The sequence below is a fragment of the Chiloscyllium plagiosum genome, unplaced genomic scaffold (genome assembly GCF_037043375.1).
Source record: "Chiloscyllium plagiosum isolate Xiang-an unplaced genomic scaffold, Cpla_swu_hap1 HiC_scaffold_7, whole genome shotgun sequence".
NCBI classification, from domain to species: domain Eukaryota; kingdom Metazoa; phylum Chordata; class Chondrichthyes; order Orectolobiformes; family Hemiscylliidae; genus Chiloscyllium; species Chiloscyllium plagiosum.
The window spans coordinates 59,515,210-59,528,302 of NW_028270145.1; the positions used below are offsets into that span (position 1 = coordinate 59,515,210).

At 38.4% G+C, this 13,093-nt stretch overlaps 1 protein-coding gene across 6 annotated transcripts in view; it reads right to left on the reverse strand.

Annotated features, from left to right (window-relative positions):
* Positions 1-13,093, reverse strand: part of prpf40a (PRP40 pre-mRNA processing factor 40 homolog A) — a 70,115-nt gene that overhangs the window by 55,828 nt on the left and 1,194 nt on the right. For 2 of the 6 annotated variants that reach the window (XM_043693759.2, XM_043693761.2), the window contains exons 2-6: positions 7,110-7,187; positions 6,878-7,018; positions 6,664-6,747; positions 3,971-4,007; positions 3,082-3,104 (exon numbers count right to left, since the gene is read on the reverse strand). In XM_043693759.2, coding sequence (XP_043549694.1) covers positions 3,082-3,104; positions 3,971-4,007; positions 6,664-6,747; positions 6,878-7,018; positions 7,110-7,187 — 363 coding nt within the window. Of the gene's footprint in view, positions 1-3,081; positions 3,105-3,970; positions 4,008-6,663; positions 6,748-6,877; positions 7,019-7,109; positions 7,188-7,414; positions 7,483-13,093 lie in introns of those variants that run through there. The other 4 variants (XM_043693763.2, XM_043693764.2, XM_043693760.2 and 1 more) reach the window with 3 other exon arrangements.

A 13,093-nucleotide genomic window follows, 5' to 3' on the forward strand; every position in this document is an offset into this window, starting at 1 on the left:
AAAATTATAGGCCAATCAGCTTAACCTCGGTTGTTGGTAAAATTCTAGAATCCATCATTAAGGATGAGGTTTCTAAATTCTTGGAAGAGCAGAGTCTGATTAGAACAAGTCAACATGGATTTAGTAAAGGGAGGTCATGCCTGACAAACCTGTTGGAATTTTTTGAAGAGGTAACAAGTAGGTTAGACCAGGGAAACCCAGTGGATGTGGTCTATCTAGACTTTCAAAAGGCCTTTGATAAGGTGCCACACGGGAGGCTGCTGAGCAAGGTGAGGGCCCATGGTGTTCGAGGTGAGCTGCTGGGATGGATTGAGGATTGGCTGTCTAACAGAAGGCAGAGAGTTGGGATAAAAGGTTCTTTTTCAGAATGGCAGCCGGTGACGAGCCGTGTCCCGCAGGGTTTGGTGCTGGGTCCACAGCTGTTCGCATTATATATTAACGATTTGGATGAGGGAACCGGGGGCATTATAGCGAAGTTTGCCGATGATAAGAAGTTAGGTGGACAGGCAGGTAGTACTGAGGAAGTGGGGAGGCTGCAGAAGGATCTTGACAGGTTGGGAGAGTGGTCCAGGAAATGGCTGATGGAATTTAACGTGAGCAAGTGCGAGGTCTTGCACTTTGGCAAAAAGAATAAAAGCATAGACTACTTTCTAAATGGTGAGAAAATTAATAAAGCCAAAGCACAAAGGGATCTGGGAGTGCTAGTCCAGGATTCTCTAAAGGTAAACATGCAGGTTGAGTCCGTGATTAAGAAAGCGAATGCAATGTTGTCTCTTATCTCAAGAGGGTTGGAATATAAAAGCAGAGATGTACTACTAAGACTTTATAAAGCTCTGGTTAGGCCCCATTTGGAGTACTGTGTCCAGTTTTGGTCCCCACACCTCAGGAAGGACATACTGGCACTGGAACGTGTCCAGCGGAGATTCACACGGATGATCCCTGGAATGACAGGTCTAACATATGAGGAACGGCTGAGGATACTGGGATTGTATTCGTTGGAGTTTAGAAGATTAAGGGGAGACTTAATAGAGACGTACAAAATAATATATGGCTTGGAAAAGGTGGATGCTAGGAAATTGTTTCAGTTAAACGAGGAGACTAGGACCCGTGGACACAGCCTTAGAATTAGAGGGGGTCATTTCAGAACAGAAATGCGAAGGCATTTCTTCAGCCAGAGAGTGGTGGGCCTGTGGAATTCATTGCCACGGAGTGCAGTGGAAGCCGGGACGCTAAATGTCTTCAAGGCCGAGATTGATAGATTCTTGTTGTCTCGAGGAATTAAGGGCTACGGGGAGAACGCTGGTAAGTGGAGCTGAAATGCGCATCAGCCATGATTGAATGGCGGAGTGGACTTGATGGGCCGAATGGCCTTACTTCCACTCCTATGTCTTATGGTCTTAGGTCTGCCAGCATCTGTGGAGATAAATCAGAGTTAACATTTTGGGTCAAGTGATCTTTCCTCAGAGTACTCAATCGGAAACGTTAACTGTAATTTCTCTCCACAGATGCTGTCAGATCTGCTGAGCTTTTTCAGCAATTTCTGTTCTTGCTTCTGATTTATAGCATCTGCAGTTGTGGATATAGGTTTGCTCGCAGAGCTGGAAGCTTCATTTCCAGACGTTTGTCACCCTACTAGGTAACACCTTCAGTGGGCCTCAGACGAAGCACTGTACATGATCCCTGCTTTCTATTTATATGTTTGGGCTTCTTTGGGTTGGTGTTGTCATTTCCTGCTCTTTTTTTCACGAGGTGGTAGATGGGGTCCAAGTCAATGTGTTTGTTGATGGAGTTCCGGTTGGGATGCCATGCTTCTAGGAATTCTCGTGTGTGTCTCTGTTTGGCCTGTTCTAAGATGGATGTGTTGTCCCAGTCGAAGTGGTGTCCTTCCTTATCTGTATGTAAGGATCCTGGTGAGAGAGGGTCATGTCGTTTTGTGGCTAGTTTTTGTTCATGTATCCTCGTGGCTAGTTTTCTGCCTGTTTGTCCAATATAGTGCTTGTTGCAGTTCTTGCACGGTATTTTGTAAATGACATTAGTTTTGCTTTGTGTCTGTATAGGGTCTTTCAAGTTCATTAGCTGCTGTTTTAGTGTGTTAGTGGGTTTGTGGGCTACCATGATGCCAAGGGGTCTGAGTAGTCTGGCAGTCATTTCTGAGATGTCTTTGAAGTAGGGGAGAGTGGCTAGGCTTTCTGGACGTGTTTTGACAAACCCACCAACACACTAAAACGCTTCTAACGAACTTGAAAGACCCTATACATACGTACAGTGTGGAAACAGGCCCTTCGGCGGGTGGACTTGTTGGGCTGAAGTGCTTGTTTCCACACTAAGTAATCTAATCATCTAAATCAACCTAAAGAAACCCAAACATATAAATATAAAGCAGAAATCATGTACAGTGCTCCGCCTGAGGTCCACTGAAGATGCTACCTAGTAGGTGCCGAAACGTTTGGAAATGAAACTCCCAGCTCAGTGAGCAAACGTACATCCAGAACCTCAACCTGAGCTACAAATCTCAAAACTCGCTAATCCGCAGTTCTTTTGCTTTTAATTTAGAAGCATGTACTGCCCCATAATGAATAGTATATGTGTACTGCTGTGTTCTGTGAAACTCATGTGTATCACTAAGATCGAAAGATCTAATATCTGTGTTTTCTTGGGGTCAATTAAAAGCTAATTACTTTGATGCAGGTCTTTCAGTCAATGAGTGGCTTAAAATAAGTAAATGGCTGGAATTTACATGCCTGATGTGTCTCAAAATGTATGATGGACATGATTAATAATATATGCCTTATACTGCTTCCAAAACAATACCAGTAAATTAAGTGAATGCATTTTTCCACATTATGGAAAAATTAACTGCTTTCCCAAAGCATATTTCGAACAGAACAGTGAAACCCTTTACGTTACGACAGTTATACTAATCAAACCGCAGGTATCTTGGTTAAGTGAAAGATGACATGAGAAAAAACAATTGGTATTGACAGAGTGTAACATTTTTTCATGAACTAAACAATGGTTGGGAAAAGCAGAAGGAATTTAAAGAAGGTTACAGGAAAACAGCAGCCATGCGTAGCCACTCACCTGAACTATAGTGGCTGGGGATGCTGGAAAAAAAAAGGTGACGAAAAATCAGAATAAACATTGGCTTGTTTAAGATCAATTTTACACTACGTTGTGTAAGGAAGCAATGCATCTAAACAAAGCATTTTCAGACCAAGTATTTTGAAAATATTATCTCAATTGTCTTCCATTTCGCATCTCCTGCACTGAAGAATATTACAGCAGTATTGTTTTCCAATGCTGCTATAAAACTGTTCTCAACTAGAACATAATACCAATTCCTTAAAACATACAACAGTACTTTGTTACATTTAAAGTTTTTAAAATTTTTAGCAAAGATTGTGAGGATTTGTACCTTTAAAAGCAAAAAAGCTCTAACGAATTGCTTATTATAAATGTATTTTTAAAAAATCTATTCTATCTCAGAAAATAGGGAACATCTATCCTGAGAATATACTTACTATACAGCAAACCTTTTATTAACTGGCACCTTTGGGACGGGGGGGGGGGGGGGGGGGGGGGGGGGGGAAGGCATTTGAGCAAAAGGTCCACATAATCAATGTAAAAATTACACACTAAGCAATCACTGTTGTACTTTACTTCAAGCAGAAATTACTTTGCCTTAAATAGAACCTTCTTGTGTGTACCCTCAACTGACTGCATGAACATCAGAGATCACAATAATACAGTAAACTTGCAGTATTTCAGGTAAGTAATTTTTGCTGGTTTATTGAGTGCACTTGTTTAAACAAAGGTTGCTGTATTTCTATTTAAATCTTGCATACATGTTAATATGATAACATGGAGTTACCTAACATAATGGAAATGAAATGCCATCTTTTGACAATTTTTTTGTTCTTTAAAAAAATACTCAAAAGAGCAAAGAAAATATTCAAGTAAGCACACTTGCCTGATGTTACTTCTGTCACCGTGGTGCTAACCCCTGGCTGTTGAAGGAAAAAAAGGAATTATGAGCATAGGAATTAGGAGCAAAAGCAGGCCATCCAGTCCTTTGAATCTGCTCCATCACTCAAAAGGCCATGGCTGATCTACCATAACTCCAACTGTCTGCACTATTCTCTTATCCTTAAGAATCGAAAATCTATCAATCTTGGTATTGAATATATCCACTGACCGAGCCTCTATAGCCCTCTGGAAGCAGAGAATTCCGAAGATTCACAACTTTTGGAGAGACGAAATTCCACCTTATTTCAGTCCAAGATTGCTGTCCCCTTATTCTGGCATTCACACCTAGTTCTAGACTAGTCAGTCAATGGGAAATATCATCCCAGCATCAATCCTATCAAATCAGAGCATGTGCTTTAATAAGATAAATCCTCTTCTTAAATTCTAGGGCGTATGCACCTAGTTTATTCCATCTCTTGTGACTGGACAAGAAATTGGTCTAGTAAACTTTCTGAGGGCTCTTGTAGTGTGGTGGTAGAATTCCTACCTCAGAACCAGGAAGAAGTTCAAGAGGTGTGCAATAACATCTCTGAACAGGCTGATTAGAAAATTTCTAGTGAATTTTCATCAAACTCTTTCTCCCAAGTGAAGTATATCCTTCCTTAAGGAAGGAGACCAAAACTGCACACAGTAACATCAGTTGCGGTGTCATCAAGGATCTATTACATTTGCAGTCATATACCAGGTCTTATGTTAACATCCATTGCATGTCATCTGCTTTGTTAAATACTGCTGTACCTGCACAATAATTCATGTGCCAGAAGAATCAGACCCCACATATTATTTCCCAGCTCATACCATTAAAAGTAGAAACTTTTTTCATTTTTTTATTCCAGTGAGGATAAATGCATCATCCCACGTGATATTGTCCTCCTTACTCATTTAACCAGTCTATTTCCCTTTGCAGCCTCTGTGTGCTTACAACTTATTTTGCTGTTAGCTTTGCATCATCCAAGTTGGATACATTATACTTAGTAGGCTTATTTAAGCCGTTGATATGGATTTTAAACGCTTGAGGCTCAAGCATGATCTTTTACAGTACCCAACTAGTTACAGTTGCTGTTCCCTAAATTTCAATCACACGTGTTTTAACTATATGACAACTTTACAATTTCAAAGAAAACATGTATTATAAATCCATAATGAACAGTTCATAGAATACTCCATTACATACAATGCCAAAAAGAAATAGATATGGGAGGGGAGGTATATAATGGAACAGAAATACCAACAGTTAAATGCAAAAGAAACAAGAAAAAGAGAATGACTGCAAAGAGTTAGGAGGAAGAGAAGCAAAGAAAAAGTGACCACTGCTAGAGAAGCTTTGATTTGTTTTTAAGAAGTGCAATGCTGGAAGCTGTTCTCTAGTTTTTGCATATAGGGAATAAATTTCAGGTATCACATCACAGAAAGCTCTTGCTTGGTGGAAATACAGGCATGGCAGGAGGAGGGGGGAGAGGAGGAATGGTTGGGGTGGGGGATACCATGTGTTGGAACAGATGGATAAAACTTTCACCGGGGAAGAGGAAAGAGAGAGTGCGCTAAACAAAGTGAGAGGACAGTCCCTTCTTGCAGGTATAGAAGTATCTTTGCACAGGATGCTTGCTCATAGTAGCAGGCCACATCAAATAAAACAGACCATTGTCAAATAAAAACTTAGGATTTCCAGAGATTAGAGTTGAAAAATAAACCAAAAGCTTTCAAATAAATATTTTAAGGGAAGACTGTACAAAACTGTATACACATATTGGCTAGGTACCACCAAGACTTTGCTTGTTTTTGCTGGTGAAATAAAGGAAACAACAGGTCATCTAAAGTGCTGTTGGTAGTATTTTCCACAAATCATCAGTTACTTAACAAGAACTAGCAAGAATATTTTGTAGAGGTTTGCTTCCTAAGCTGTAATGGAAACTTTTTAAAAAAAACAATGCTTGTTTCATTACAACTTATTTATTCTAATTATTAATTCTCAAAACAAAATTATGCCACATGTAATATAAGAGAAAAGATGCAGTTTATGCCGCATATGGTACACAAACCATGCAAAAAGAGGTTCACTTATTGGCAGTGAACACAAATCTCTGTACAGTCATTAACAGAATTCGCTATTTCTAGAGGACTCAACTGCAGAGCTTGAAATAATAGGTGTATGAGTACTGAAATGGTATTAGCGGGAAGCTTTTACTCAGAGCATTTTCACAATGCCACAAAGCATCCCTACTGCCAACAATGGTTCCAAATCTTTTCGAGCTCACTTAAAACGTACCCTGAAGATGTACTGTTTCTGCAAAAGAACATTTGCAAAGAGTCAGATGAATCTACGGCCATACTATAGTTGGTGACAATTCCACAGAACACTATAACGAGTAGCTTTAGAGTTCTTCAAAAGATAAACAACTAAGAAAGTGACAGTAATTCAACGGAGACTAGAAATAACCACTCATTTTGTTACCGATATTTATAAAGGATATCAACAAACACCGCAAAAATAAAAAAAGCAAAATACTACAGTGCTGGAAATCTGAAATAAACGAAAGATCATCAACCTGAAACATTAAGTCTTGTTTGTCTCTGCACAGATGCTGAGCATTTCCAGCATTCTCTGTTTTTATTACCACAAAAATAAAGATGTTTTACCGGAGGTGCACTTGCTTGTATGGGAGCAGTTGGCATACGAGACATCATCATTCCTGTCATCATGGGAGGCATCATTCCAGGCATCTTCAAAATAAAAAAATAGATAGAAGAAATGGAAGATTTATATTTAGGCCGTGATCCAAACGAATGATTGAATTTGTAGACCAATGATAACATACCATAGGTTGATTCATTATGCCATAAGAAAAGTTACCTGTCCCATTGGTGGTCCAGCCATTGGAGGAATCATTGGTGGCATCATACCTGGTGGCAAAGGTGGCATATTTGGTGGTCTCTGGCCAATAGGTGGCATGCCCATAGGTGGAAACGGTGGAGGCATACCAGGCGGTCCCATCTTAAGAAAATGGCATTGATATATTTCATCAATAATATTATAAAAGGCAAAAAAAGACCTGCAGCTAACACCACCTTGCATCATTACTTACAAATGGTGGTGGAATCATGGGAGGGGCATTTCCAAAAGATGTTGGTTGTCCTGGTCCATTTGATGTATCTGATGTTGACTAATATAAAACAGAACAAGACCAATTATGCACATTTATATCAAATATAAATCAACATAGCATGAGTTTTAAGCCATAAGTTACATATTATGTCAGCAACTCTTTAAAAATAAAAATCAGTTTCACTGCATTATGTTCAATAATATCAGTTTGGATCCATAGGTACATTGCTATCACATTAACAATAATGAGCATTTTAACTTGCAATCAGTCTGCAGTTAGCTTACTGTGTAACATGTCCACTGTAATCCAAAATGGTAGTCTAATGACTGGCTCAAAGAGGACTGCAGTCAACCTGTGTTTTGGGTATAAAACAGAATCACAAAAGACACTTTCAAAGCATCCAACTGCTGAAACAATGTAAAGCAATCCAAACATGATATTTTCTATAGTCTGTGCTCATTATGATTCAACATCAATTGTTTCTCTTGCCACAAATGCTACCTGATGAGTATTTCAAGCATTTTATGTTTCTATTTCAGATTTCCAGCATTTTATGTTTCTATTTCAGATTTCCAGCACTCTGAGTATTTTGCTTTGACGTAAAACTACAGTCCTATTACCGAGTCTGCGACTTAGACTATTAAAGAACAACCAGTACACAAATGAAGTAGTGGAGTCCAGCAATCATAAACAGATATTGAGCTAAATGTTTCAAACTCTAGATTGAAAACCTGTTCGTGTTTGAGGATCAAATTCGGATGTGGTGTAATGTTTCATCTGTTTAAATGTCAGGAGACTTAAATGAGCCGTCTGAAAAATCAAACCACTGAAGATCTTGTTCGGTATGTGATCACAGGATAGTCACCAGCAACAATACAAGAAAGTGGAAAACACCAAAATTCGGAAAATGTTAAACCTTTCACCTGGACTTGCAATTACTCATCATGTACTCTGCATCACCTCCTTTGTTAATTGTGTATTAACTGTGTTTAATGTTTACAGTTGGTGGGCATTCATATAAACAGACACAAAATAAAACCTTAGTTGTTGGATTAAGAGATATAAGAAACGCTGTAAATAAAATTATGAAGAGTATAAGGTTGGCTTCAGTTCTTCCCATCACCAACCAGCTTTCTAGAATGAAACAATCTTTAGGATAGTCTTAAGTCCCAAAGATTTTGGTCACCCCTCCTAATCTTTTCTTCTTTGGGGTGTTTTTATTTCATATTATGCCTCTAAAGTACCTTGGCATTTTTTCTGTATTCTGGGCATTAATAAACCACACAAAGTACTGTAAGTTTTGCAAAGTACTGTATTCTGATGTGTATAAAACAACAAACGTTTTAAATAAAAATACACAAACACAACACGACTTTTGATCTAGTAACAATGACTTACTTTGACCAACTGTCAATAGTCAAATTAAATAGCATATTCAAAAAGCTTAAATATTTTTTTTTTTGTTTTACTGAAAAACATTGTAAACTGTAACTGACAATTAGGTGGAGATTGAATATATACTTTTACATTGATTAAAAAAATCCTTCTATCACTAAACAAATAGCCATCAGACTAAAGATTAGAACTTTCCAAACTTGTGCAATATTGTAATTTATATCAGTACATTAGATTAGAATAACTGCTTTGCTTTGAGATGCATCAGCACTAAAATTAAGCTATGAAAAACTGGTTACTAATTTCCATTTAACTCTCATTAGTAATCAAAACATTATTCTAAAATTGATAACTTTCTAATTACGCAGTTCAATTAATCAAAATAAGCCTTTTCAACTAGTCTTGTGTTCGGCGAATGTTGAGAACACAAACCAATGCCAAATTGCCCAATGAAGATTTGTGTGCTTGGAAGCCAACTAAATTGCCTTGGTAACAATTCCAAAGTATGCATGCCCCTCATCCACGCAGCAGAAAGTCCAAAATTAACTTGCCAGATTTACTGAAACTACATTCAATTGCCTCCAGTGCAATAGACCCGTGAGAACTGACAGAGTTCACCAATATATTAGGACCTTAGGAGGATTTGTCAATCTGAAATGCGAACTTACATACATGGAGAGAGAAAACCGAAGATTAATAATTTTGTAGGGACTTCACTGAAAAGTAATCAAGAAATGAAAAGAAATGGAACCCACGAGATCTAAGTAAATTCTTCGAAAGCTCAGGAAAGACTGGAGCATCATTAAGAGAAAGTTAAACAGAAGTGAACAAACTAATTAAATAGGTAAGAATCACTTAAGATATCCTGAAAAAAAAAATCAAACATTGCATTTATTAATGTTGATTAAAGCCAAATTGTAAAGGATAATGGACCCAAGATGACCAAAAGTTAAATACTGACAGTGAGCTGAACCAGAGTTAAAAATAGATCAGCTGAAGATAATAAAAGTTAAAAAGCATTGCAGTGATTATCAAAATGATAAGGACTACAAACTCCAAATGTTCAGGAGAAGGCATTGGCAACATGTCTTCAAAGAAGTAAGTTGGGAGAAGTTATAAAATATTATATTTTTAAATTCATTCACAGGATGAGGGCATTTATTGCCTATCCCATCCCTAATTGTTAAGAGTCAACGAAATTGCTATGGGTCTGGAGTCACATTTAGGTCAGACCAGGTAAGGATGGCAGTTTCCTTCCATAAAGGACATGAGTGAGCCAGACAGGTTTTCCCAACAATCGACAGTGGAATCATGGTCATCGTTAGATGTTTACTTCCAGATTTTACTGAGTTCAAAATTTACCATCTGCCATGCCGTGATTCGAACCTGGGTCCCCAGGACATTATCTGGGTCTCTGGATTAACAGCCTAGCGATAATACCATTAGGCCATCACCTCCCATATTTGAAATTCAACTCTGGACAGGCTAAAACTCAAAAAGTAACAATGAATTGGCAAAATGTTATAAAATCATTTACACTTATCAAAACTTTTCCAAACCACATCAAGTTGGCTGAGACAGTAAAAAGCCTGCCAGGTGAAGCTAACTATGGAAGAACCAAGCCAGGTCACTGGTCAAACAACAGGTAAAACTATGAAAATGTGTTGTTACCTATTGCAAAGTAACTGTGGATCCAAAAAAAACATAACTCACAATATTATCTGAATTTTGATAAACCTGGTGCAGCAGCAATTTAAGAGCCCAAATAATTAAAAGGGCTAATAGAGAATGGACCTTTGTAAGGAGGCTTGAATGCTAAGAAAATACATTATCAGTCAATCTATCATTATCAGGAAGCCCTAGTATCAGGAATCGACTTAGTGAATCTCCACTAACTGTCTCCACGAAGTATACCCCTCAAGAGGGATCTTGTGGTAGAGATTTAGAGTTGCTACCTCTAAGTCAGGAGGCTCATGTTCAAGTTGCAACTGCTCCCCAAGTGTGTAACAACAATCCCAAACAGGTGGTTTAAAAAATATCTAGCCTCAAGTAAGGAATCAAAACTGTTGCTGCTCTCCAAGTATGGACTCATCCTAGTCATATTAAGTCTTCTCTGCTTTCACACGTAACCCCCTTGCAAAAAACACTAACATTCCATTTGCCTTTTTAATTAATCATAGGACCAGCCTAACATTTTGTGATTAATGGACAAGAAGACCCATGTTCTAAAGCTGTACATATAACTGCTGGAGATCAGAAGTCATAATGATGGTGTTAAAACATTTAAGGTTCTAAAAAGACTATACTGAAGGATAGATTTTGAAAGGGGTGCTTTCCCATCTTGGGCAATCTATAACTGTGGGGGTGGGTCAACATTTCTAAATCAGTGCATTCCGATTTAAGACAGAGATGAAGCATTTTTTTTCCTATATCAAATGGTTATGAATCCTTGGAATTCTCCATCCCAAACAACAGAGGCATTTGGCTATTTTGGGCTGAGTTAGCCAGGGTTTCACATGAATACAATAAAAATTGAAAGTCTCCTCAGAGTTTGGATGCTATAACAATTAGAGCACTGGATATAGATTTCTATGAAATAAGGCTATAACTAGATATGCAGCAAAGGTAGGAAAATGAGCTGAAATGCAGATTCAATGAAATACTGGAACAAATCTGAGGGACTAAATGTGCTACTATCTGCTCTTCAAGACACTCCGAAGTGCTTTGTAGTCAATTGATATCTTGAGAAACATAATTACTGTTTAAATGTAGAAAAATATGGCAGCCATTTTGCCCACAGCAAGGTCAAATTAATAGCCAAATTTGAATGATCAGATTTGTCGTGTGGTTGCTTAAGAAATGAATACTGGCAAGGACACTGTTATTCTTCAAACATTTCCACTGAAATCTTTACATTAATCAGAGATGTCAAATGATGAATGATGAATGATGAAGAATCAGAAAATTTTTGAAGCTTTCATTTTTATTATGAAGAAACCATAGAGGGATTACAAACTAGTTGTGTTCTCCATACTCAATCATGACAACTAAAGACAGCTAATGTAGTTTACACCAACTACATTAGCCTAAGTGAGAGAATGGCTTTCAGAGTTACAAATGCAATGTTTTTCCTCAACAACTGGAATAAATAAATAGAGAAACAGGCACATAATCGTGGACCTTTATAAATCATGGAATCCCTAGTGTGGAAGCAGACCATTTGGACCATTGATCCACATCGGCTCTCTGAAGAGCACCCACCCAGAGCCACCGTACCCATGCAACCCTGCATTTACCGCAGCTAATCCAACTAACCTGCATATCCCTGGGCACTATGGGTAATTCAGTATGGCTGATTCATCTAAACCAGCACATCTTTGGACTATGGGGGTGAAACTGGAGCACCTAGAGGAAACCCACACAGACATTGGGAGGATGTGTAAACTCCACACATTCACGCAAGGCTGGAATGTAACCTGGGTTCCGGGCACTGTGAGGCAACAGTGCTAACCTCTGTGCCACCATGCTGCCCCACCTCCAGTTCAGTCACACGTATCAGATTGCATCCAGTTCTGGTCACCAAACTTTAGGCAGGATGCAAGTTGAGAGAATGCACAATGGTTCAAGGGATGAGAGATCTTATGTGTAGTGATAGGTTGGAGAAGCTGGGATTGTTCTCTATTACACTAAATTAAATCACTCATTTACAACTTGGAGCAAAGAGCCTCTTGTTGTCACAAGACTATAAGTGTGATGGGTGGAAATTAGCAAAGCACCAATTTAGGTCATTTATTATGTGGATGACTTCTTTTTATAAAACATTGAACTACCTCCAACCACTTTGTCAAGATATCAAAACCATAATACTATTTAAGAATGAATTGCATGTTGCAATGAGGAAATTTTAGATCTATCTTGGATGGATGTTCAGTTAAATAACCTTCCTGTTCTGTATCACTTTAAGAGAGATACAGCATAAATGCACATAGTAACACAACTTGTCTTGCATTTATACTTTTTTAAAAAATGACAGTGCTCTGCATGGAAAAATATTGGGCAATATCTTAACAGATCTGGTTGTTTCATTGGACTGATTAATATAAACATCTAAATGCTAAAGTAGCAATATTACAGCACCCTGATTTTATGTAGTACATGTAATATAGCAAGCAACCCTAAAGCCACAAGTGCAAGCTTATCAGACAAAAATGAACATCAAGTTAAAGGTAGACGTTAGGACCAGAGATCAAACAGTTCGGTTTTGAAAACAAGGGTGGCAAAGTGGCTCAGTGATTAGCATTGTTGCCTCACAGTGCCAGAGACCAGGGTTCAATTCCACCCTCAGGCAAGTGTGTAATTTACATATTCTCCCCAGTGAATACATGGGTTTCCCCAGATGGTCCAATTTTCTTCCACAATCCTAAAACGTGCAGGTGGATTGGCAATGCTAAATTGCCTATACTATCCAAGAATATGTGGGCTATGTGGATTAGCCATGGTGAATGCGGAGTTACAGGGTAGGGGGATGGGTCTGGATAGGATGTTCTTCAAAGGATCAGTGTTGACTC